This window comes from Chiloscyllium plagiosum, unplaced genomic scaffold, assembly GCF_037043375.1.
Source record: "Chiloscyllium plagiosum isolate Xiang-an unplaced genomic scaffold, Cpla_swu_hap1 HiC_scaffold_16, whole genome shotgun sequence".
Lineage (NCBI taxonomy): Eukaryota > Metazoa > Chordata > Chondrichthyes > Orectolobiformes > Hemiscylliidae > Chiloscyllium > Chiloscyllium plagiosum.
The window spans coordinates 17,374,598-17,402,236 of record NW_028270154.1 but is presented as its reverse complement, the minus strand read 5'-3'; the positions used below and the strand labels follow the sequence as shown (position 1 = coordinate 17,402,236).

Genomic DNA, 27,639 nt, shown 5'->3' with positions numbered 1-27,639 from the left:
TTTATTTGGGTTGCTTTATAATTAAGTATTTTTTGAAGTGAAGGAAGCAACGTTTTGAAAGTTGATCATTTAACATGGGAAAGAACCTCTCCACATAATTATTTACTGACACGTGGTAAGATACAGAACATGAAAAAAATCTTTTATTTGTTAGTTTGGTTTAAGGATTGTTTGTATGTCTTCAAAATAGTTTACTTAGAGAAGAGATTAATCTGCTAATATACCAAGTAGTTAGCAAGTAATTGCAGTTGATGGATTAATTAATTAATTAGCAGGGTAGATAGAAAGGGGCAAAGGTGGGACTGGGGTGTGGAAGAAGCTCTTAAACTGAGTAATTAATAAACTCTATCTATCCACAAAGAAAGGCGTTTTGTCTTCTGCCTCACCAGCTGGTTTGTATCCACATTGTTGATAAGAATTATACAGAAGGGAGGCAATTCTATTGCCAGCTATCAGCAGTTCTCTGTTTCTCAGTCTCTTTTGTGAGAGATATAGATGTGTCCAATGCATCCACCCCTATGTTTTCGAGCTAGAGCATTTATAGAGCCCATCCCCCTGCTCTAGTTCCTTCCTTTGTATTTTGTGCTCCTTTTTGACATGATGTGTCTAAAGATACCTGTGAATAAGAGAAGATGAGGTATTCATTGGATGGAAAAGGTGATGGTGACTACGAAATAGATACATTATGTTGTATAAGGATAAATATGTGTACCATGTATTGTGTGCATGTGGATAATGTGAATTTTGAATTCTTGCAATATAGACTCTTGTGGTAAAATCACTTGCTGATATTTCCTGTAGGCGTTGTAGAAAATCCGACTTGGAGCATTAACTATGTTTCTCTTAATACAGGTGATGCCAAATCTGCTAAGTCTCACCAGCACTTTGTGTTTTTTTTTTCAGGATTCCAGCATCCATACTATTTTGCTTCCATCTTATGCTGATATTTTCTGACAAAATCTATACCCTCCCTCAAGTTTGGTGAGCAACTGAGTAGAAAGCACATACATGAAACCACATCACCACAGTAATTTGCTGTTTTCAGAAAATAAATGGGGCAGAAATTTGTCAGAAAAATAAACTGCGAGCTAGCATTTATTAGATTTGCAAACCCTCTTTGCCTTTAGTAATCATGTAAAGAGCCATTTTAAAAGATTTTGCAACTGTTTTTCTTCCTTTTGTCTCAGGATGTTCCAAATCACAAGGTCAGAGTTGGAAAAATGCTGGTTTAGGAAAATGAGTTCTTACTTCAGGAAACAAGTGTTTGAATATCACGCAAAACGGATGCAACTGTTATAGTTTGGGTTGATAAGTGTATTGAAAAGAACAGAGAAAGTATCAACAGGATAACAGGGTTATTAAAATGTTCATTGCCCAAATTTAAATTACATTATAATGGTAAATTATGTGTTGTGGGAATGAGCAACAAACAGAATAGAAATGTTAAGAGTTTTCAAAATGGAAATTACAAAACTTTGAATGACTTTATTTCCTCATAATTTAAAAGAAAGATATCATATGTTAAATATTTGATCATTGTTTTTCCGATGAAATAGATTTTAATCAAATCTCTAAAGGATTGTATGAGAAATTGATATACCTTGAATCACATTTGATGATGCCAGTAAATTGCAACAATCAGAATAATACTGATTGCTTGTCAAGAAAATACAGCTAGTTTCCTTGAAATGACTATGCTTAAAGTGATTTGTAATTGCATAAGTTGTGTGCCAGGATAATTGTGGTTGTGGCCCATGACATGATAAATGTGATGGCTACTAAATAAACCATCTGCACTCGCAATGATCTTCATTTATATTCAAGGGTCTTTTGAGTGCACCTTACAGTTTTCCTGTTTCCCAAAGCACCAATTCTGATCAGAGTATTAGAGGAGATTGAGGATATCTCAAAGCTCCCAAAGGATCAGTGGGAATCAGTGCATGAATGTATATACTTGCTGAAAATAAGGCTTGTTGCATTGCTATGTGATGCTCCATTCAGTTAGGACATTCCATATTAATTGCATCATATAGAAACTCAAGAATTGTCCAGAAAAATGTGCTTGACCACAAGGTTCCATAAATGTCCTTGTGGGTCGACAGAGAAAAGAGATGGTGAAATTCATTGTATGGTTCTTTGAACAGACTTCAAAATGCCTCATCATCAGAGCTTTCCAGTACCATTAAGTGGTAACTCATTAGTGGTGGGAAGCAACAAACACATTCCAAATTGCAAGAGATCTCAAAGCAGAACTTTTACAAGTTTGAAAATGAAATATCTAGCTGTTGAGTTGGATCTGAGTCCATTGAAGCTAGTTTTTTGCGGATGCATTTTTTAAAAAAAAACTGTTCTCATGAGATGTAGACATTGTTCACTAGGTCAACAAATATAACCTACACCTAATTGGCTTGCTGGGCCACTCGGACAGCAGTTAAGAGTCTACCACATTGATGTGGATGTGACATCACACATAGGCCAGACTTGGTAAGGATTGCAAATTTCCATGCTTACAGGACATGAATGAATCCAATGAGATTGTACCACAATTAATAGTGGTAATTCGTCGATGATGAGCTAATTCTTAATTCCAGGTTTTTGAACTAAATTCACATTTTACCACCTGCCATGTTGGGATTTGAACCAGTATTACCAGCGCTCGGGCATGGGGTTATGGATTTCTGGTTCAGTAATATTACCATCACAACACCTCCCATTGAAACAACATCAGTTCCCAACTTCAAAAGCAGAGCTAAGATACTAGGCTAATGAAGTCTCCTTCACAATTCATTAAGATCATGATGTCTTTGTGTGTCTTATCTACTCCAGTCCGGTTTCTGGTTGATGCTGATTTAGCGGATGCCATCTAGGATGACAAATTATCTCTCTGGCTTTGTTTGATGAAAAGGAAATACTGACAAGTAGGCTTACTTCTGATTTCTATCTAATGATTCATAGAATCCTTACAGTGTGGAGACAGGCCATTTGACCCAACAAGTCTACACCAACCCTTCGAAGATATCCAACCCAGACCCTTGCCTCTACATTCCCCCTAACTGATACTCCTAACCTATATATCCCTGAACACTATGGGCAATTTAGCATGGCCAATTCACCTAACCTGCACATCTTTGGATTGTAGGAGGAAACCCTCACAGACACAGGGAGAATGAGCAAACTCCACACAGACAGTGCCCTGAGGCTGGAATCGAATCTGGATCCCTGGTGCTGTGAGACATCAGTGTTAACCACTGAGTTACCATACTGCCCTGCTGGGGCAAGGGTGGGACTGACCTATAATTTTGCCTTTCATGGTGAAGCAGTCAAAATAAAGAGCAGCCACTTGAGGGTCTAACTATCTCGAAGTGAATCAATCTGCTGTCAATGGTGCCATATGAGAGGAATAATTAATATCTGGGATCCTTTGCTCCAGTTACATTATTTATTTAAATCACTGCAGTTCAATCTGATTCTTTTTTGTTAAATTTAAAGTTAAAAACCACTAACACTTTGGCTTTTCCTGTGGTTATAGCTGCAAACATGAAAAAAAACTTGCCATGTCAAACCAATACTCTGACAGTCTGCTTCCATTAACTTTGATGTTTTGCTGCTTTGGTGGCACAGGTGATATTTCTGACCTCAATGTTCACACGGTGTTGCCCGAAACACATTTCTTCGTACTCATTAGATGTGTTGGAGTGGCAATGAGAGTTCACTAGAGTTTAAAAGAATGAGAAGCAATTTCCTTCTAAAGGTAAGATCTTCTTTAGGACTTAAAGTTGAGAGTGAGAAGCTGGAAAAGCACAGCAGGTCATGCAGCATCTGAGGAGCAAGAGAATCGGGCAAAAGCCCTTAATCAGGAATGAGGCTTGTGAGCCAAATGGATGGAGAGATAAATGGCAGGTGGGTGGGGCTGGAGTAAGGTGGCTGAGGGTGTGATAGGTAGTCAGAGCTGGGGTAATGGTGATAAGTCAGAGAGGAGAGTGAAGTGGATAGGTGGTCGGGAAGATGGACAGGTAGGACAGTTCGTGAGGGTGGTGCCGAGTTGGAAAGTTGGATATGGGATAAGGTGGAGGGAGGGGAAATGTGGAAACTGGTGAAATCCACATTGATGTTGTGTGGGTTGAAGGTTCTGAGGTGGAAGATGAGGCATTCTTCCTCCAGGGTGATGAGGGTGTGGTCATGGAGGAGGCCCAGGACCTGCATGCCCTTGGCGGAGTGGGAGGGGGAATTAAAGCGTTTGGTCACAGGGCGGGGGTTGTTTGGGGTGGGTGTCCTAGAGACTTGTTTAGAGTTTGACAGGGTAGATGAGAAGAAGTTGTATGAGTTGTCTAGAGCAAGGAATCTTGAGGCTTAGGAAAAAAGAGTCCGTATTTTAAGAATGAGAGAGGGAGAACTAAATTGCCCATAGTGTTAGGTGCATTAGTCAGAGGGAAGTGGGTCTGGATGGGTTACCCTTTGGACAGTTGGTGTGGACTGGTTGGGCTGAAGGGCCTGTTTTCATACTGTAGGGAACCTAATCTAAAAATTTATCAGGAACATCACTATAAGATGGAGCAAGGGTACACATGCACAGAAATGCAGCAGTGCAGTGCAACAATCAGTTTCATTCAATCCTGCTTGAAACTAAAAGCTGAAAATATTTAGAATGTTTATTCAGTCTTATCATACTATATTCAGTTGTTTTGTTCAAGTCATCTTCAGTATTAACTGTATTCTCAATTTGAGAACACAATTCTTTCAACTGAAGTTGCTCAAGTTTGTAAGATTTGTGCAAATAGTGAATATACTGACCTCAAAATTGCTCCTGGAGGAACATCACTTCACACTTTACCACTGATTTATTAGCATTCTGTTTTAAATCTCTTTTTTTGTCTTTGTAGCCAACTTGCTGTAGGTGGTCATCAAGTCTGCTTCCCCAGGTTCAGGAGCTGAAAACAATTAAACAAAGTGTCAGCATGACATTGCAGGTACAACTGTGCAAATGCAGATAGAAACAGCAGTGGAGAACACATAGTCTATGTTAAAGATATTTCAATACCTGTGAGGAAGTCTTGAGGTTGTGAAAGACATCAATAATATTGCAAATTCTTTATCATCTTCCTTTAGTCTCCTGATAATTGAATGAAAACAATTATTTTGTAATACAAACATAAATAATGCTGAAATGTAATAATTTTGTATTGTATTTAATTAAATTATCTGCTATGTCAAATCATGTGAATTTGAGTGAAGTGTAAAGATCCTTCTTTAAATGCATTATCACTCTAGTACTAAATGGGCGGCACGGTGGCACAGTGGTTAGCACTGCTGCCTCACAGCGCCAGAGACCCGGGTTCAATTCCCACCTCAGGCGACTGACTGTGTGGAGTTTGCACGTTCTCCCCATGTCTGCGTGGGTTTCCTCTGGGTGCTCCAGTTTCCTCCCATAGTCCAAGGATGTATAGGTCAGGTGAATTGGCCATGCTAAATTGCCCGTAGTGTTAGGTAAGGGGTATGGGTGGGTTGCGGGTCGGTGTGGACTTGTTGGGCCGAAGGGCCTGTTTCCACACTGTAATGTAATCTAATCTAATCTAAATAATACAGATTGCCTTTTTTAGAAATCCAGATGGTGACTTTTCACATGTCAGGAGACTGTGAAACCCTCTATCTTAAAGCTTTCTATTTGAGCTATTTCTGTTTTTGTTTCAGATTTCCAGCAACTCCAGTTCTTCGCTTTATTTTAGTGAATGTCACTAACTGTCCTCTGGATAATTAGGGAAGGGCAATAAATACTTGCCAAACCAATGAAGTCCACATCCTGTGAATGACTTAAAAGTAAGTTTGGAAAAGCCTGAACAAGGGCTTGACGATTTCTCTCGAAGAGAATATCAATGAAATTTCAGTTAACAGAATGGAAATATTTTCCTCAAAGCCTTTGGAGTAGTATAGTTACTGCAGTGAACTGCATAGCTGGGGGCTCCTGAGTTGAGTGTAGGTCCAACATGGAACTCAGCATTGGTGGCCTATTAGTGAGGTGGGAGCTGAAAATGTGTTGCTGGAAAAGCACAGCAGGTCAGGCAGCATCCAGGGAACAGGAGAATCGACGTTTCGGGCATAAGCCCTTCTTCAGCCCCTCCCTCCACCTTATCCCATATCCAACTTTCCAATTCGGCACCACCCTCACGAACTGTCCTACCTGTCCATCTTCCTGACCACCTATCCACTTCACTCTCCTCTCTGACTTATCACCATTACCCCAGCTCTGACTACCTATTAGTGAGGTGGGCCAAGTGATGATGGAGGGATGGCGGTGCAGGTGTTATTGGTCAGCCGTTTCTAGGTTCAGGAATCATGATGGAGGCAATGGAATGAAGTCGGACTCTCTTTCAGCTATACCTTTTTATGCTTAAACTATTCAAAATGGTGTCAGACTGTGGCAACAGTTGAAGCTTTTCACTGTATTTTACCATGTTGTTCATTGTAGAGTGCGAGTGACAATAAATCATCATTCATTCATTCATTCAGATTTTATTTTTGCTAATTATCACTTTTCTTTTCTAGGAGATACCACTTTCTTGGGTTTGTTGGAGTTGCATGCCCATTGGACACCTTCTGAGAATATGGTATTCATATGGCATTCTTGGCAGTGATTTTTGACAATATATTTAATCTTGCCAAATCATAACCGAAAGTAATCCCACTAAAGTGCAGCCTGATGAGTGGTTGCAAGACAGTGAGTTAAAAACATTTCTGATTTTCACTTGTGTTACAGGGAGAATTTTTAATAATTATTTCTTGGGAGATAGGTGTTGCTGGCAAAGATGGCATTCCTAATTACTCTAGCCTTCTTGAAGTAGTGAACGTGTTCCGACATTACTGTTAAGGTGGAGAATACCAGGCTTTTGGTTTCTAGCTCTCATTTATGTCACAACTTTAATGCAATAAAATGTTCCAAGGTTTTTCACAGGACCATTATAAATCAAAGTATGGCACAGGGTTACACAGAGCAGTAGAATTTTACAGTGGAGAAGGAAATCATTTGACCCATCTTGTCTGTCATGACTCCCCGAAGAGCTACCCAGCTAGTCCCACTCTCCAGCCCTATTGCCAGATCATCATTTTCAAATATATATCCAGGTTTCTTTTGAAGCCTCATATCTGCCTCCACTATTCACCCAGGCAGTGAATTCTAAATTCTAACAAATCTATGAATAAAGAAGTTTATCCCCATCTCACTGAAGCTGTTGTAGCACTATCAGATACACACAAACCAAAAGTTTAAATGTTACTGTGTCTGAACTGCTTCTGTAGCCTCAATCAATTGCCATCTACTGAACATACCCTCTGCCTTTTTGCTTTGTGAATAAATGCCTCCCTTATTTTTGGTGACAGCTGCTTCCCTGACACCTGTTGACTCATGGGATGACTGAACACGAAATTGGAAGCATTTGAAATTTTCTGGTTGCTGCAGATTTCTCAGTGTCAGCCTACGCATGTTAAAATCTTTATACTCCAAGCAAATATTAACTACTGTTTCTGTCACTGCTTTTAAGTGATGTGTGTTTCCACATCATTATACCCTTGTCCTTGAGGTCACATTTTCCATTGGATACTGCTAAGGTATAAAATCTGCATACAGCAAAGGGAACACTAAACCAAAATGCTTTTTAATTGCAAGAAGGTGTGCAAATCTATTATGAGTATCTGGACAGTGGCTAATATAAAGCTAATGTTTTATAGAATATTTGAAAGCAGCAAGTCACACAGAATTTGATATCCCTATATAAAAACAAATTACTGCGGATGCTGGAATTCTGAAACCAAAAGAGAAAATGCTGGAAAATCTCAGCAGGTCTGACAGTATCTGTAAAGAGAGAAAAGAGCTGATGTTACAAGTCTAACTGACCCTTTTAGCTTTGGCAAAGGGTCAGTTAGATTCGAAATGTCAGCTCTTTTCTCTCCTTACAGATGCTGCCAGGTCTGCTGAGATTTTCCCGCATTTTCTCTTTTGGTTTGATATCCCTGTACATGTTGAACATTGCCAGCTAATACACAGTATTCATCTACAAATTTAAGTTAAATAATTATGAGCAATTTAAGTTTAAATGTCAGACAAGATGATAGAGATAAGTCCAAGCAATTGACAGTAAAGTGAACAGTAAAGTAACCCTACTGCGAATCCTCTTGCAAGGATGCCTGCCTTGAAGAAGTTTTCCTCCTCTCTCTACAAGAATCTCAGGGAGTCCCTCTCCCACTGCAACTCCCAGGTCACCCATTGTACTCTATGCTACTTTCTCCCCACCCCCACCCTCCTCTAGCTTATCTCTCCACACTTCAGGCTCGCTGCCTTTATTCCTGATGAAGGGCTTTTGCCCGAAACGTCGATTTCGAAGCTCCTTGGATGCTGCCTGAACTGCTGTGCTCTTCCAGCACCACTAATCCAGAATCTGGTTTCCAGCATCTGCAGTCATTGTTTTTACCTAGCAAAGTGAACAGTCAGCTCCTGTATAAAGAATACTGCTGTGTCTGAAATCTATTAATGGTTTATTCAGAGAAAAATTGTTACCAAATAGACCTATTCAGTCTGCCAGAATTTTAATATATTTTCACATCATGTCCTCAACTGAGTTTTGACAGGTTGACCAGCTTGCGGGGAACACCTTTAAAACATGAAGATTTAACGTATTCAGTGTAATATAGGAATGCAGAAGATACAAAACAAAGATCGCTAAGGTATAAAGATTTATGGGCCAGACTGAGGCCTTCAGGCCATCATGTTTGTCCTGGCTAGAAAGGACTATCCAGTTATGTTCCATTTCCAATTTGCTGATGCATTATAGACTTATCGCACTGCAAATGCATGTATACATTCATTCTTTCTAGATGCAGTGAGGGTTTCTAAATTCTATCACTCCTTAAAGTAGTGAGTCCAACAACCACTGGGTAAAACAATTGCTCCTCCTCTCCAATCATTTTACAATTTACTTTAAATTGGCGGGTGACCACTTTGGCAAGGAAATTGCCAAAGTGGTTTATTTAGGCCAGTCTAAAACCAGTCTATTTAGGCTCTCCATATTTTTGTACACCTCAGCTATGTTTCCCTTCAGTCTCCTCCTCCAAAGGGAGCAGCTCCAGCCTATCCAATTTTTTTCTCATCTCTAAAAAACCAATTTACTCTCTCCCTTCTCTGGGCAAACTCATTCTGTGTGCAGTGTGGTGACCGGAACTCCACACGATATTCTAGCTGCAGCCTAACCAGTCTTTGATACATCTTGACATTTCTATGTTTATATTCTATGCCTCAATTAATTAAGTATTCAGCATGTTTTCTTAACCACCCTGGCCCTGATATCTCAGAGATCTGTGGGTAAGCATTGAAGCACGCTATACTTCTCAGAACCCAAACTATTGTGTATGGCTTTGCCTTCGTTGTAGTCATCAAATGTATTAAGCCATAGTTTTCTGGATTGAATTGTATTCAATCTTTCACCTTTCTGCTCACCTTGCAGCTTCCTTCTTCATTATCCAGCAGGTAGTCAGCTCTTACATCATCTGCAAACTTCTTAATCATACTCCCCATGTTAAATCATTGTCTAACGCCTTGATGCCTTCCAAAAGAAGCTAAGGAACTTGAGACTGAGCCTTGTGATCTTCCACTGAAAACAGACTCTTTAGCCAATGGGGTAGATCTTAATGTAATTATGTAAAACAGATAATAATAAGTTAGCAGGCCCTCTTTCCAACGCTCTCTTATTGAAGCATAGAATCTCAACATAGGAACAGGGCATTCAGCCCATCAAGTCCACACCAACCCTCCGAAGAGCAGCCCACCCAGACCCACTCCCAATACCCTATCTCTGAAACCCCGCATTTCCCATGGCTAATCCATCTAACCTGCACATCCCTGGACACTATGGAAAATTTGGCATGACCAGTTCATCTAACCTGCACATCTTTGGACCGTGGGAGGAAACCAGAGCACCCAGAGAAATTTCACGTAAATGTGGGGAGAACTTCCAAACCCCACGCAGTTGCTTTCTGAATAATCTATAGGCACCAATGGACATTAAAATGGGTAGAGATATAAGACAGCCTTTGCTTTCACCTCTTTTCACTAATACACAAAGGCATACACAAGCTGCACAATCTTCAGCTTTTTAAACATTCCTGATGAAGGGCCTTTGCCTGAAACTTCAATTTTCCTGACCCTCGGATGCTGCCTGATCTGCTGTGCTTTTCCAGCACCACTCTAATTTTGACTCTAAACTCCAGCATCTGCAGTAGCCACTTTCGCCTAGCATTTTAAACTTTGCCCATTCTCAATGGATAGTGTTTTCACTGCACAGGGTACCACTGACATAAGTATCACAATGTGCAGAGGGTGTTTGATCATCTTTGGTCAAACCTATCCCTGAACATTGCCACTGCTTTCAACAATGTGTTTATCCAGCTCTTTTTTGAATGTAATAATGTGCGTTCACTGTTTTTGCTCAGAGGTCCTTCTGTTCATTCACTTCTCTAGCATATTAGCAGTTTTTGCTTGTTATGTTCTCACACCTTCCCATTCTTTGCTCATCATTTGGATAAAATAATTTAATTCCACTTGCATTTCCAAAACTGAAATAATTTTCCTTTAACAAATATGAAAATGTTTGAGAGAGCTAAGCCCAAGCATTGTCCTTTCTGAATGTTCTTCAACACTGAAATCTTATTACACAGCTTAGAGCAGGCAGGACCTGAACCTGGGTCTCCTGCCTCAGAGGTAGGGGTACTACCACTGTGCCACAAGCAATCAATCTGGGCATGGTAATGATAGGTTATCATTGTTTCTATGTGATAAGAATATAATCTAACAATTGAGTGTTTTGATTGCAATCCCATATTGACAGGATGTTGTCATTAATTGGTCAGAAAATTAAATCAAATTATTTTCATTGCTTTCAAAGAACTTTTATTGTTTGGGTGAGAAAAGTTCTCATGATCATATCAGTTGTATTGCATTCATCCACATTAAAATGCAAACCATCTTGACCTTCCTTTTGTATGAATCCATGAACATTGTCAAACTCCATTATTAAAAATCACACAATACCAGGTTATAATCCAACAGGTTTATTTGGAAGTACCAGATTTCGGAGTGATTAGCTTTCATCAGGTAGCTGTGGAGCAGGATCATAAGACACAGAATTTAAAGCAAAAGATTACAGTGTCACTGTGTTTCTGTGTCTTATGATCTTGCTCCACAGCTACCTGATGAAGGAACAGTGCTCTGAAAACTAGTACTTCCAAATAAACCTGTTGGACTATTGCTTGGTATTGTATGATTTTTAACTTTGTCACCCCAGTCCAACACCGGTATCTCCAAATCATAACCTCCATGAAAGCAGTAGCTTACATTTTGGGGACTGCTCAGTCCTTTGAGTACAGGAGTTAGGAAGGTATGTTGAGGTTGTACAGGGCATTAGTGAGGCCTCTTCTGGAAAACTGTGTCAGGTCCGGTCACACAGTTATAGGAAGAATAATATTAAGCTGAAGAGAATTACCAGGATGTTGCTGGGCATGAATGATTTGAGTTATAAAGAAAGGCTGGATAGGCTGGGACTTTCTTCACTGGAGTATAAGAGGTTGAGAGGTTACCCAACAGAATAATGAGAGGTATAGAAATGGTTTATGGTAGTTGTCTTTTCCCAAAGATGGGGAATTTAAAGACTAAGGGGCTTGTTTTTAAGGTGAGAGGAGAGAGATTTAAAAAGACATGAGGAACAAACTTTTTACACAAAGGGTGGTTCAGGTGTGGAATGAACTTCCTGAGGAAGTAGTGGATATGGGTACAACTACAACATTCAAAAGACATTTGGGTGACTACATGAATAGAAAAGGTTTGGAGGGATATGGGTCAGCAGCAGGCAGGTGGGACTAGTTTAGTTTAGCATTATGTTTGGCACAGATTGGTTGGACTGAAGGACCTGGTTCTGTGCTAGGAGCAAGTGAGGACTGCAGATGTTGGAGATCAGAGCTGAAAAATGTGTTGCTGGAAAAGCGCAGCAGGTCAGGCAGCATCCAAGGAGCAGGAGAATCGACATTTCGGGCATAAGCCCTTCCTGAAGAAGGGCTTATGCCCGAAATGTCGATTATCCTGCTCCTTGGATGATGCCTGACCTGCTGCGCTTTTCCAGCAACACATTTTTCAGCTCTGGTTCTGTGCTGTCTGACTCCATTTCTTTATCAGTCTGTCTATCCATAACTTGCAGGGTTCACAAATTAGTTTGAAAAAACACATGTTGCATGATAGTTAGCCACTAGATGTCAGATTTGTTACAAGAAAATGGCTGTCAAATTCCGTTCAGATATTACATAGCTATCACATATTTTGTGCTCAAATTTTACAGTCCGTTGGGAATGAACTATGCTTGTCCACAGTTTTCCAATGAGGTTTTGTACTAGAACTTATTTGTGGCAAAATTTCATTTCAGTATCCTCTACAGGGGCCTGAGAAGGTGTGAATAGAGCAAGTTAATACCTATGCCCAAGACCAAAAATGTTGAAGAGTTCTAACTAAGCAGCACAGAGTCTGAATATCTTCTCATTGAGTTCCATTAAATTAGATATGAAAAAGTACCATAAACTAACTTGGTGACTTTTTAACCTGTGGGAAGCAAGTGTTCAAATTTTTCTTTACATTAAGGTTGTTTTTTTTATCCCTTTTGGATTATGTTTAACATAATTATGTTTAACAGTCAGTATTTTATCAGTGGAGAAAAATCATTAAAAAGTAAGAACAGGCATTTTTTATTGATGGAAGAATTCAAGTTCAGAAGCAGGAATGTTTTGCTGCAATTTTACAAAGCCTTGGTGAGACCACACCTGGAGTATTGTGTGCAGTTTTGGTCTCCTTATTCTGAGAAAAAGTGTGCAGAGAAGTGGCTTTGGAGGGAGTGCAGCAAAGGTTTACCAGACTGATTTCTGGGCTGGTGGGAATGGGGTATGAGGACAGGTTGAAAAGGTTGGGATTACATTCACGCGAGTTCAAAGGAATGAGGAGGGAATCTCACAGAAACAGTAAAATTCTATCAACACAGAGTAGATACAGCAAAGATGCTTCCAACGGTGAGGGAGTGCAGAACCAGGATCACAGGCTAAGGGTATGAGGTATGCCTTTTAGGACTGAGATAAGAGAAATTTCTTTATCCCAGTGAAGCTTGTTGATTCACCATCATACAACGCAGTCAGGGCCAAAACATTATATGATTTCAAGAAGAATGGCTAAATGGATCAAAGGATATGGGGGAAATGCAGGAACAGGCCATTGAGTTTGATGATCAGCCATGGTCATAATGAATGGTGAAGCTGGCTCAAAGGGTTGAATGGCCTACTCCTGCTCCTATTTTCTATGCTTCTCTGGATGTGAGGCCCACACTTTTCCTTTATAAAACTTTTGCTTTGACATCCAGGACATAACATCATGATTTATGGCGTCCCATCCATAACCTTCAACATTTACTCCCTTCACCACTAATGCATGGTGACAGTAATGTGTACCATCTACAAAATTCACTGCAATATCTTACCCCAGATTCCTTTGATAATACCTTCCCAATCCACAATCTCTACCCTTTGGATAAATACTTGAAGGGAAAATATTATTGAGCTCTGGGAAAGGTGAAGTGGAACTTGGACAGCTCTACCAAAAACTAGCATTGATATGATGGGCCTAATGGCCTTTTTCTATACTGCATCATTCTATGATTCTATAATAAGAAGAAATAATACCGGCAACATTCAGCAGTACAGCAAAAGTCACCAGCAACAACTGATAGCAACTAGTCACCAATGTGTAAACGTTTGCACCTCAAATGCATCCTGTTAGCTTTATTTGTCTGACCATCATCCATGAAACACTTTGACATAATCAGACATGATGCAAAAAGGACTGAATAACTCAGAAATATGTTCAACATTCAAAATTTTGGTGACTTTGTTCCCAATTTCTTGAAATCAAGTTCCTAATGTTCGTCTATGCTTATCAGCTCCACAGTGCCACAGGTATTTATCTTTACAATTATTTCTTAATAATTCAATGTATTATATCAATTATTATTTTAAAAATTAAAAAGTTATTGACTGAATATATTCTTCACTGATTCATAGAATTATTGAATGGTCTAACATAGAGCAAGACCAAATTTTCTGGCTCTTTCAAAAAACGATATAGTTAGTCGTACTCTGTCTGGTCTTTTCAATTCTTTGCTTCACCCCCAGCATGGTGGCTCAGTGGTTAGCACTGCTGCCTCACAGTGCCAGGGATCTGGGTTTGATTCCAGCTTCAGCTTGCACATTCTCCCTGTGTCTGTGTGGGTTTCCTCCCACAGTCCAAAATTGTGCATGGTTGGGTGAATTGGTGATGTTAAATTGCGCATAGAGTTAGTCAAGGGTAAATGTAGGAGAATGAGTCTTGATGGGTTACTCTTTGGAGGGTCAATGTGGACTTGTTAGGCCAAATGGCCTGTTTCCATACTGTAGTGGATCTAATCTATTTATTCAATTCTCTTTTCAAGACTAATAATGAACATGTAGCCACCACACTTTACAAGATTACTAGCGAACACATATCCATCACTCTATTAGGCAGCGCATTCCAATGCTCAACCACTGATTGATTTGAAAAATTATTTTCCTCATATCACTTCAGGTTGTTTAGTCAAATGTTTTAAACCTCTTCCTTCTGCTTATTAATCCTACAAATTAATAGCTGCAGATGCTGCCAAATGTGTTAAGTCAGAGAGTCATAGAGTCATTGAGATGCACAGCATGGAAACAGACCCTTCGGTCCAACCTGCCCATGCCGACCAGATATCCCAACCCAATCTAGTCCCACCTGCCAGCACCCAGCCCATATCCCTACAAACCCTTCCTATTCATAAACCCATCCAAATACCTCTTAAATGTTGCAATTTCTTTCCAATAGTTGTTTTCCAACAACTGCAGTTATAGAGTCATAGAGTCATAGAGATGTATAGCATGGAAACAGACCCTTCGGTCCAACCCGTCCATGCCGACCAGATATCCCAACCCAATCTAGTCCCACCTGCCAGCACCCGGCCCATATCCCTCCAAACCCTTCCTATTCATATACCCATCCAAATGCCTCTTAAATGTTGCAATTGTACCAGCCTCCGCCACATCCTCTGGCAGCTCATTCCATACATGTATCACCCTCTGCGTGAAAACGTTGCCCCTTAGGTCTCTTTTATATCTTTCCCCTCTCACCCTAAACCTATGCCCTCTAGTTCTGGACTCCCCGACCCCAGGGAAAAGACTTTTTCTATTTATCCTATCCATGCCCCTTATAATTTTGTAAACCTTTACAGGGTCGCCTCTCAGCCTCCGACGCTCCAGAGGAAACAGCCTCTCCCTGTAGCTCAGATCCTCCAACACTGGCAACATCCTTGTAAATCATTTCTGAACCCTTTCAAGCTTCACAACATCTTTCCAATAGGAAGGAGACCAGAATTGCACGCAATATTCCAACAGTAACCTAATCAATGTCCTGTACAGCCACAACATGACCTCCCAATTCCTGTACTCAATACTCTGACCAATAAAGGAAAGCATACCAAACACCTTCTTCACTATCCTATCTAGCTGCAACTCCACTTTCAAGGAGCTATGAACCTGCACTCCAAGGTCTCTTTGTTCAGCAACACTCCCTAGGACCTTACCATTAAATGTATAAGTCCTACTAAGATTTGCTTTCCCAAAATGCAGCACCTTGCGTTTATCTGAATTAAACACCATCTGCCACTTCTCAGCCCATTGGCTCATCTGGTCCAGATCCTGTTGTAATCTGAAGTAACCCTCTTCACTGTCCACTATACCTCCAATTTTGGTGTCATCTGCAAACTTACTAACTGTACCTCTTAAGCTTGCATCCAAATCATTTATGTAAATGACAAAACGTAGAGGACCCAGCACTGATCATTGTGGCACTCCACTGGTCACAGGCCTCCAGTCTGAAAAACAACCCCCCACCACCACCCTCTGTCTTCTACCTTTGAGCCAGTTCTGTATCCAAGTGGCTAGTTCTCCCTGTATTCCATGAGAGCTAACCTTGCTAATCAGTCTCCCATGGGGAACCTTGTCGAATGCCTTACTAAAGTCCATATAGATCACATCTACTGTTCTGCCCTCATCAATCTTCTTTGTTACTTCTTCAAAAAACTCAATCAAGTTTGTGAGACATGATTTCCCACGCACAAAGCCATGCTGACGATCCTGAATCAGTCCTTGCCTTTCCAAATACACGTAGATCCTGTCCCGCAGGTTTCCCTCCAACAACTTGCCCACCACCGAGGTCAGGCTCACTGGTCTATAGTTCCCTGGCTTGTCCTTACCGTCCTTCTTAAACAGTGGCACCACGTTTACTTGCCTCCAGTCTTCCGGCACCTCACCTGTGACTATCGATGATACAAATATCTCAGCAAGAGGCCCAGCAATCACTTCTCTAGCTTCCCACAGAGTTCTCGTGTACACCTGATCATGTCCTGGGGATTTATCCATCTTTAATCGTTTCAAGGTTCCCAGCATTTCCTCCTCTATAATCTGGACATTTTGCAAGATGTCACCATCTATTTCCCTCCAGTCTATATCTTCCATATCCTTTTCCACAGTAAATACTGATGCAAAATATTCATTTAGTATCTCCCCTATTTTCTGTGGCTCCACACAAAGGCTGCCTTGCTGATCTTTGAGGGCTGAAAATGTGTTGCTGGAAAAGCACAACAGGTCAGGCAGCATCTATTCTCTCCCTAGTTACCCTTTTGTCCTTAATATATTTGTAAAAACCCTTTGAATTCTCCTTAATTCTATTTGCTAACGCTATCACATGTCCCCATTTTGCCCTCCTGATTTCCCTCTTAAGTATATTCCTACTTTCTTTATACTCTTCTAAGGATTCATTCGATCTATCCTGTCTATACCTGACATATGCTTCCTTCTTTTTCTTAACCAAACCCTCAATTTCTTTATTCATCCAGCATTCCCTATACCTACCAGCCTTCCCTTTCACCCTGACAGGAATATACTTTCTCTGGATTCTTGTTATCTCATTTCTGAAGGCTTCCCATTTTCGAGCTCTTGTTTGTTTTTCATATTTTCTCAGGCTTTGTAGGTTGAGAAACCAAAAGGGACTCAGAAGCTTATTGCTATATTATTAAGTTCCTCTATCAATTTAAGAAAATAATGTTTGTTAAAGACGTTATTTCCTATTTGCATCCAAATTTACTTGTCATTAAGTTTTATTCATACCTTTTAACATTTTTGGCTGCTGTGTTCTGAAGTGTCAAGTTAATGAAATGTGCTATTGGTTTCAAGACTAGTCATTGAGTCTCATGAAGAAAGTTTCACTTACCCCAGTTTGGTGTTGAATATTTCCTGTAATTATTAAACACAAAGTGACTTAAGAAATTATTAGCCTGGCTGTTATTATGATGAAATTTGGAGAGGCGTCTAGGTTGAATATACCAAGAACTTATAAATTTCTTACCCCGTCAATTTTGATCTGGTAATTTTAAATGGCTGACTGAATGCAGTCAATAAACAAAGAATATGAGGAAGTTCAGAGAAAAAAGTTTCATGGTCACATACTGATAATACCATCCTATAATTTCAAGATTAAAAATGATTGAGTCTCATAAATACTATTAAATCATTTTCACTGATACTTGTCAAAAAACGTGTTTTCAGATGATACATATGTTCCTTTTTTTAACTTGTCTTGTCATCTCAGACTTGTAAATGTATAACGCATTTGTTGTTTAACAAATGTTACCAATTTCGGGAGATCTCCTATCACCTATATGAAATATTCATTAACTACATCTGACATTATTATGCTTAGTTTTGTGCTAATTCTAAATATATTTGCATGATGCATTGACTCATACCATGTACTAGTCTGAGGAGATTCAAAACGATTAGTAAGAACTGAAGTTGCGCTCAGAGCTAACTTCTTTCCCTGCCATATCCATGACAGAATCAATAAATGTTTCTTCTCAAAAAATAACATTTTGTGATGCAGCACATTTGAAACAAAATGTATGATAAGTGCAGGCTATGTATCTCTACTTCAGAAAGTCAGGTGTGAAGGATAAAACTGGAGCCAATCTTTGTACACTTATATTTATTTCAGTTATACATTACAAGCAAACATCTCCTAGCAGAACAACCACAGTTTTGGTCTGCATGTGTTTATAAGGGCCCAATTATTTCCCACCATTTGCATATATTTATGTACAAGTATTCATAATTAACATGATTGGGAAGAGTAATTACCTTTGAACATATTGTTCCTAAAGCTCCCATCACTGGGATTTTTTTTTGTTGACATGTACGTTAAGAATTTAAGGCAACAGGAAATAAGAATATGAATGGGCCATATGACCCATTAAGTCTTGTTTATCATACAATATAGTTCATGGCTGAATTCCAACATCAATTCACTTTTGCACCATATTCAGATATCTCTTGATAACCTTTATGCCACTAAATCCAGAGATCTCAAATTTAACTGTATGCATCTGGGCATAGAATTTCATTATTGTATCATTGAAAAACATTACTCCTCATCACATATCTAAATAGACTAAAATTCTCTCCTGCTTTTGAAACTATGCCTCACATTTCTATACTCTGCAGCCAGGAGAAACAACCTCTCAACATCCACCCTGTCAAGCCTACTAATCATTGTATACATTTTCATGGGATCATCTTTCATTCTTCTAAATTCCAGGCTTTATAGACCCAATCTAATTGATATCCCCTAAGAGAACAACCACTTCACCCTATTACTCAATCTAACAAATCTTTATCATATCTCTTCTAAAGCAATTAGAGATATCCTTAAACAAAGATATCAAAAATGTATGCAGCACTTCTGCTCTGATCTCACCAAAGCTCGATAGAGGTTTTGCAATATATCTTAGTTTTATGCTGAAGCACACCCCTTTAATAAAGGTCATAAGATATCACATGTCTTTTAAATTGATAACTGTACCATATGTTAACTTGCTGACATTTATGTCCAAGGATCAAAAACAAATCAATATAAAAAGTAACACTTACAAATGTCTCACCTTTTTAAAAGCTTATGCGTTTTCATGCTTACTATCAAGGTGGATATTTCATGTTCCTGTACATTATACACCATTCCCCTAGCCTTGGTCCTTTTGCAGATTCTCTGTTCCTTGGCCCAGATTACTTTCTCACCAAATTTTGTATTATCAGAAAACTTGGGAATATTGCACATGCTTTCCCCTAAATAAATCATTGATATCGATTATAAATAGTAATGCCCAATCATCGATCCTCCTGATATACACCTGCCACTCCAAAAAATAACCCAATTATCCTTCTGTCTGTTTGTTGCCCATTAAACAATCATGAAGCAATATTTATTCATTTCCCAATTACACTGGCATTAATTCCTTCTAATATCCTTTTATGTGTTGCCTTTTTGATTGCTTTCTGAAAATTTAAATATACAGCAGCCTCCCTTGCTCACTATTTTTCACTCTGCTAGTTATGCCATTGAAGATTTCTAATATATTTGTCAAACAAAATTTCCATTTCATAAAACTATGAGAATACATTGGGAATGATCTTAACAAGGTTACTATGGGATTTTCACCCCTCAGTGAAAGGAACTCTCACCCTCAAGAACTACCAGGCAATCTGCTTTGCTAGTAGCTCAGTATGCCCAGCAGTGTCATAGCTAAACAGTGCCCACTGTTGGGACTATCTGCACCCCTGGGAACGTCCACAGTGTCCAGGCTCAAGTTTCTGGTTGGGAGAGATTGTGGATCCTAGTGGAGGGGGTAGGCTTGGTGGGGGAAGAGGAGTGCGGGATGGATTGTATGGTGGAGGCCAAGACATTTTGGAGGCTGAAGATGAGGCACGAAATGGGGATGGGAGATTCCCCCAACAGAGCAATGGAACACTCCAGAGGAGGTACCCTCCCTTCCTTCGCAGCTTTGAGCCTTGTGTTTTGAAGTAGTGTGCTGACCTCCTGTGTTCCAATGACCCCAGCCGTCAGGGATGTGGAAGCAGGCTCCTAAACTGGCTATTAATTATCCACTTAAGGACTTCAATGGATGAAAGAGCGAGCGGATTAGTTGATGTCCTACCTGCCCACATGTCCTATTTGGTGTGGCTCTTCTTGCAAACGTGCCAGGTAGAAAGCCAAGCAATGCCCCTGGACTCCTCTCTCCCCCTAACTCAAACAACTGTCACAGCCTCTTCTCTGCTAAAACATGAACAGATTGCTACCTTGGCCAAACAGCAAGTGATACTGGGTACATTGGCCAAGTAAAATGCTGAATTCACAAAACTTACATACCAGACACAGTGCAAACACAACAATCAGGCTGTAATGACAACAGCATAATGTAAAAGGCAACAGTTATCCTGGACAGACATAGCCCCAACAACGTATCCAGGAGATAGTGAGGACTGCAGATGCTGGAGAGTCAGAGTTGATAAAATGTGGTGATAAAAAGGCACAGCAGGTCAGGCAGCATCTGTGGAGCAAAAGAGTTGACATTTCGGGCATAACTCTTCTTCAGTCCTGTAACGTCAACTCTCTTGCTTCTCAGATGCTGCCTGACCTGCTGTGTCTTTTCCAGCACCACTCTTTATCACCCTGAACAACTTATCCACCAAATAAAGGAGGGTCCTAACAGAATAGCACTGAGTCCTGCTACAGAAGGAAACAAACAGTAGCAAACCATCCAAATGATTGATACTGTTTCAACTATTAAGTGCATCTCCCTGAATGGCCAGAACTATAGAGTTCCAGAAAACCATTGAAAAAGTATAAGTATAGGGTTGGCCCGTGGACTGCTCTCTTAAGTCTTCTGGAGGTCTTCCAAGGAGACCACCATGGCAAGAGGCAAAGACCAAGTGACCATCCAGAGAGAGAGAGATAGAGAGAAGCTTCACAGTACTAGAGACAGAGCCAGAGAGAGAGAGCAACTGCATAAATGTACAAGAGACTTGTGAAGTATTGTTAGCTTAGCATGCCAAATTGTATTGCTTTATAGTAAAATCTATCGTTACTTATTTCCTAATAAAGTCGGGAGTGTTTTGCACTGGTACTGGCTTGTGTTCATAGTGATCTGATTATTTCAGTATTGTGGGACATCTGGGCAAATTTGTTCGTAACATTCTAGCTGTAGCTGTTTTAAAGAGAAGCTAGAAAACACAATATATTTCCATCTTCAGTAATGTGTATGGTATAACTTCAGTATGGAAGTGTATATTTTGATAAGTTGCACTGTGTAGAAAATAAGTTCTTAAATTTTGCTTCAAATGAATTCTGTGGCCTGCTGGCATATGGCTTTGACAAGCATGACTTATTTGAAATAATATTTAAGCAACCAAGTGAAACAATGTTGGGTGTTGAACCAGGTCATAGTTTTAAGACACTCATAATTATAATGTAATTAGAGCCAATTATAAAGAGCCCAAAAGACAGAAACAGTTGAAGGCTTGCAAACAAAGCTGTATCACCATCATCGTATCTTCAGGGACTCCAAAGAAACTCATTTCCTGGATGAAATCACTGTCGAAATTCAGGAATTGTATGTCTTTTTGCAGGTAGACTTTGTTCATCTTCCTTAAACTTCGTACAAAAGCATACTTGGCTGCTGTGCTACTGGCCTCCCAGCTACAGACAGTCTGAAAGTGCAGGTCAAGATAAGGATTATCCTACAGAAGAGAAAGCCAACAATATGCTTGTTAAACATAAATGTTCAATATTTCGTTTTCCCATTCTTTGTCCAGATGATAATGACACTTAAATGGCAATTAATGTGAGATAAACTAATCACGACATGTAAACATAAGTCAAAAAGCATGAGTGTAAGTGAATCCCCCCTCAATCCTCAAATCAGATTTAAAAGTCACCTCTAATTTCCATTTTGGGTGGCATTCAATTCTGAATGACATCTCCAGCTTTGCTCCCATTTCTCCTGTTTACAGCTACACACAGGCTCTCACTACGTGGCAGCAAACCAGATTAAGAGAACCACACCAGGGGTTATCCACGGTGAAGAAGGTTAAACTGTTTGTCAGACTCATTGATGTTTCTCATTCCAGATTAAGATGTCAAAAGGAAAACAAAAGAGAAGTTATAACATAAGTAGTTACATATTGCTTCTGATGAGACCCCCACTTGTCATGGTGTAGCATTTGTTGGACGTTTCACTATAAATTGGATCAATGGGAGTCATTTTAATATTGGCAACCTTGAATGTGTTGGATATCATTCTTCAATACTAATCAATAATGGCGAGTGAATTTGATGTTCAATACCTCCCCCCTTTTACTCCACTGCCCAAAATTAAAATTGCTCAAAATTTATCAACTGTAACAGAAAATAATTTTCATTCTGTGTTGGAATTTCAGACAGCCCCATTGACGGATGTAATGTCCTGCTTAGTGCACCTTGGATAGATCATGCTAGGCACTTCTAACTATGGATTATACTTACTTCCTCTCCCCTAGCTCACAGTGAACTGTGACTTAAGCCACCAATTTATCAAGATTATTTTTATCTGGAACCCCACCTTCTTGGTTGATCCAGTGTCCTCAACCACTGAGGAAAAGAGCAGCAATATCATGAGAATAATGTCACTCCAAATTCTTACCAAGCAGCGGCACAGTGGCTCAGTGGTCAGCACTGCTGCCTGGGTTTGATTCCAGCCTCGGGTGATTGCCTAGATGGTGTTTGCCTGTTCTCCCGTGTCTGCATGGGTTCCCTCTGGATGCTCAAGTTTACTCCCACAGTCCAAACATGTGCAAATTGGGTGGATTAGCCATACTAAATTGCCCATAATGTCCAATGATGTGCAAACTAAGTGGATTAGCCACGGGAAGTGCAGGGTTATAGGAAAGGGAGTGGGATGCTCTTCAGAGGATCAGTGTAGACTTGATGGGCCAAGTGGCCTTCTTCCACAAAGTAGGGATTCTATAAGTAACATTTGTCTGAACAGAAACATATGTCATTATTTACTTCCCCATCACTGGATCAATATAGCTTGTACTCCCCATATAACATCATTATGAGTGCACCATAAGCACAAAGACTTCAGCGATTAAAAATAATGAACATTAAATGGGGTCTTACAAGAATCACCCACTTCTCAAAAGATCGTAGGTGCCTCTTTAGTGTGTAAAGGATCAATGAATGGCAGCGCTTACTATTTCAGTATTAAAGTGGTATTCAGTATGTAGTATTAAAAATTAATTCAGTATTATAATAAGTCATATTTTTCTCTTCAAATAATAATTTGGGGAACAGAAGGAGCGACAGTTGTCACTGTGGTAGAAAAAGCCAGTGGACTAGGTTTTCATAAGTAAAACGTGACTGATGTTGGAATCATAAAATAAGGAAATAAAATTCTGGTGCAAACAATAATAGGTGCAAACAATGTCTGTGGAGATAGCAATAAAGTTAGAGTTTTAGTTCTTTAGCCTTTCATCAGCTCTGCCTGTGTTCATGGTTCATCATGCTTGGAATACACCTACTGCCCAAAAACAAAATAACAGCGTAAAGATCACATCTTTTAATTTCCTTTATTTGTTAATTACTTCTTTAAACCAAGGAGACTTTGCAAGAGAACGCTGCAGTTTTAAAAGTCATGGTTACTGGAGCACGTTGCCAGTTGTATAAAATGTTGCACTTTTCCTGAAACACTGAGAAGAAGTAAGCACCACAGAGCTGATAGTTTCAGCTCTGAGCACCAGTCCACTGTTAACAATGTTTTGATTGGCTCCTGGCAAAGTGAACAAGGCTTGCTTGGGGCTGAGAACTACTGACTCTGTAAAGATAATACTTTATAAAATGTCCCCCTGTAATTAACAGTAAAATACTGCACAGTATTTGAATGAAACACTGAAAATGCAAGAGAAATTTAACAGGTTGGACTGCATCTCGAGTGAAGAAGAGCCTTGGGATTCAACATTAACTCTGTTCCTCTCTCTTTGCAGTTACTGGCAGATCTGATGACATTTTGCAGCATTTTCTGTTTTTATTTCAATTTTTTTTCTGTGTGTTCTCTTTCCTGTGGAATCAAAGCATCTCCAGTAACAGCTCCTTAACACTCCTGTCTCAGAAATCCCCTGTTAAAGATGAAATAGGTTGCCTTCAAAGAAAGAGAAAGGTCAAATTCTCAACCAGCAAATGAAAGACAGAATCAATGTGTGAACAATATCATCTCATCAGCAAAGAACTGGAAAGGAATTGAAACGAAGAGAAAGAAAACATATCATTGAATTCTGTGGTCCAAACCAGTGTTATTGAATTGTATCCTTTTTCTTCCCTTTTCATCCTTAGTATCCATGTGTTATCTTTGTGTGTCTGTCCATATGTGAAAAGGGAGGTGTTTTAAAATGATACAGTACAAGTTCTAGAGTTATAAATTAGCAATTCACACTTCCTAATTGCCATTGGTTAAAGATAATTTATGCACTATAAAGTTACTTCCTTGTTAATTGCAGAAATGTTTACTTTTCACCCGAGTTTGTCAGGCAAAGTGGATGGTTTGGCAAAATATTTTTATATTTGTGATGACTCTGGTAATAGTAGGACATCATGTCTAGCAGGTTACCCCCTGTGAGGTGTAGCAACAGATTCGGCTATTAGGATTATTTATGAGAAACCTGTGCAGCTTTTCACAACTTCATAAAGCAATCTAAATTAAGAAGATAATTTTCAGAATAGAAAGCAAATTCTAGCCAAAGTACAATGGTGACAGTGAATTCTGGAAGTACAGCTCAGGAACACTACAACTCAGAAACAGGGAGGAGGATGGGTTGGTGCAGAAAGAAACTCCCACTTTTGCTGTGTAGCAAGCTCCAGTTTCATGCGTGACTGGGATTTCATTCATGGAAGCAGGTTGCATGTACAGGAATATGCACCACAAATCAGCATCCAGGATTATAAGGTGATTGGTTATTTCCTGTTGATGCTGTTTCTGGAAGTGCTTGGAATTGTCCAATTTCAAGATGACTCATGGGGCAAGTGCTCTGTTGCCTCTTACCCTGTCTTCCCCATTCACTACCCAAAGAATTTCTTCTGGAATTTCAAGCCAATATTTTTTCATCAACCAATAAAAGTGAATTTCTGCTCCTTAATCTCATTATCTTTTATTGTGGGATCTTGTTGTGCAAAAACCAAATTCCATGTTTCTCTACACTATAAAAGTTTCAACACTTGAAAATGTTATGAAATACTTTGGAACATCCCAAATGGTGCCAAATAAAGATAAGCTCTTTGTCCTCAAAAGGACTATAAAAATGCACACACTGGAAACAGTTGAGACAAAAAGACAAGGTTTCAACCCAGTCGAGCTTACTCAGCACAAAAATCAACTCTGAACCACTCCAAAGTAGTCAGTTGAAATGACTGGTAGCTGGAGATCATTCTCTCTTCAGTCAAAACCGAATTCTGGTCTGTCCAAAATTCGTTGGCCTGATTTGGATGATTGGAATTCCACAACATTCCAATAATCTGCTTGTTTTTGCAAAGGGTAAAAAGCCAAAATTGCAAAGCCCAATTATTTTTGAAATGCTTGTCTCAGCTTGCAATGTGTCATCAGTTTTAATGATGCACCAGATTAATGCATTTCTGATAAGTGGAATGGATAAGCATGCAGACTCATGATACAGTATCATTAATGTCACTGTAGTATCTGCCTATCACATCTCCTGTGGTGAAGATTTGATGGTGTGGAAGTTTTCTTAGAAACAGATTTGTCAGCAGTTCAAAAAGAGGGCAGTTAATGGGCAGGATAAATAATAAAAAATAAAACTGCAGAAACCGTAAGTCAGAAATTGAATAAAAAACAGAAAATACTAGAAGCATTCTGCATACCAGTGAACATTTGAACTAGGCATATCAAGCCAAGCAAACATGAGGATGTTTTTAATTTAAAATAACCTTAAAACCTCTATGACCTCTTCTGTTGATTTTTAAAATGGCTACCACAAGTCAGCTGAGGTTTAGCATTTGTGAATTAGTGAAGCTTCTAGAAGCTTCTAAAAGTAAAATACACAGGACGTGCCCAGGCGTCATTCTGGTGGAATGTCACACATGCTACTGTGTTAAACAGATGCTTTATATTTAATAAATTCTTGGAGGAATTAAGTCATTGAGGAAAATGAATTTATTTCATGTTTTGTGGAAATACCTGATGTAGTTTCTTTAAAATAGACCATTGGAAGTTCACTGTGGAAATGGGGAGGCTGCCAAAAATCACACGATTGGTGATAACTGCCTTGTTTTCTCAGAACCCGGGCTCAGCTGTTTTGAATGGTGACTGAATGCAGAGTCCTTTGATATTTGGACTTTTGATCTCTCACTACTCAAAAATAAAACCTCACTTCTTACGTTCAGGGTGAAAACTATATGTTATTCACAAAGAATGATTGAAGGAACGTCTCATTTCCTGAGCAAACTCTGTCTGAAAGACCCCACAGGCAACTTGGCTTACTTACTGACTTGCACACAAGCTACAACATCAGATTACTCAGGCGCATTCTATGCTTTATTGTTTGGCCTCAAGAATAACCTTTTTTTTAAAAAAAAATCATTATAGGGTGTGGGTATTGTTGACTGGGCCAGCATTTATTGCCCAGAAGTAGTTACCCTTGAGATGTTGGTGGTGAGCTGCCTTCTTGAACCACTGCAGTCATGTACTGTAGGTAACCCACAAGGCCTTTATGGAGGGAATTCTAAGAGTTTGACCAGTTACACTGAAGGATATATTCACAAGTAAGGATGGTCAGTGGCTGGATAGGGAACTTGCAGATGGGGTGTTCCTTTGTATCTGCTGTCCCTGTCCTTCAAGATTGAAGTGGGTATAGATTTGAAATGTATAACTGTAGATATTTCATTAACAACAATGCCAGTGCTGCTCAGAGAACCCAGTGACGCTGGGTTTCCATATAAAGAGCTGGATGCTGATTTTATGTGGTGGTACAAATTGAATGGAAACAAGACAACAATAGAAATGGAAATGGGAAGAGATGTGAAACAGGCTAATAACTTGCTATCACTGGTTTTGAACTACTTCACCAATTTGGGACCTGCTCCAAAGGTTTCCATTTGAAAGAAATTCTTGAGGTTGGCTTTACTCAGCTTGACAGGACAGAACAATTTACCCAGTCAACAAATTTTTACTGAACTTTTTTGCTTCTTTGTTAAATTGTTGCACAGCTTTTATCCTCAAAGAAGTAAAGTTGACCGGAAAAGCACTTAGCTGAGCTTTAGCTTTTGGTAAAGCTACACATTCTATTCAAAAATTATGCATTGGCAAGAACACAATCATTAAGAATCTACAAACCTTCTTACAGCTGATGACTCTTTGGAATTGCTTCCTCCCTCTAACTGCTACTTAATTGCATCTTTCTACTATGCCATTGATATTTTCTTGCATAAATGGGTTTAGACAGACATCAATAATAAAGTCTAGGGCAGTATCGAACTTTCCAACTAACTTGGAGCAGACATTGTGACTGTGGTCATGTTTTATTACAACTATAAATCATTTTTATAAAACCATTTTGAATAGATTAAAACATAGAGTTGCAGTTATTCACTTA

General features: G+C 39.4%; 1 protein-coding gene and 1 long non-coding RNA gene across 2 annotated transcripts in view; one reads left to right on the top strand and one right to left on the bottom strand.

Annotated features, from left to right (window-relative positions):
* Positions 1 to 594: 594 nt before the first annotated feature.
* Positions 595 to 25,778, top strand: LOC122556499 (uncharacterized). Its single transcript, XR_006313548.2, has 6 exons — positions 595 to 657; positions 904 to 981; positions 4,881 to 4,967; positions 5,689 to 5,814; positions 6,541 to 6,712; positions 24,113 to 25,778. It is a non-coding gene; the product is annotated as an uncharacterized LOC122556499 (long non-coding RNA).
* The window catches only part of LOC122556498 (exocyst complex component 1-like), a 41,563-nt gene continuing 34,959 nt past the window's right edge, over positions 21,036 to 27,639 (bottom strand). Inside the window, exon 4 of the mRNA XM_043703197.2 lies at positions 21,036 to 21,741. Within this exon, the coding sequence (XP_043559132.1) occupies positions 21,487 to 21,741 (255 nt within the window). The 3' untranslated portion in view covers positions 21,036 to 21,486. The remainder of the gene's footprint in view (positions 21,742 to 27,639) is intronic.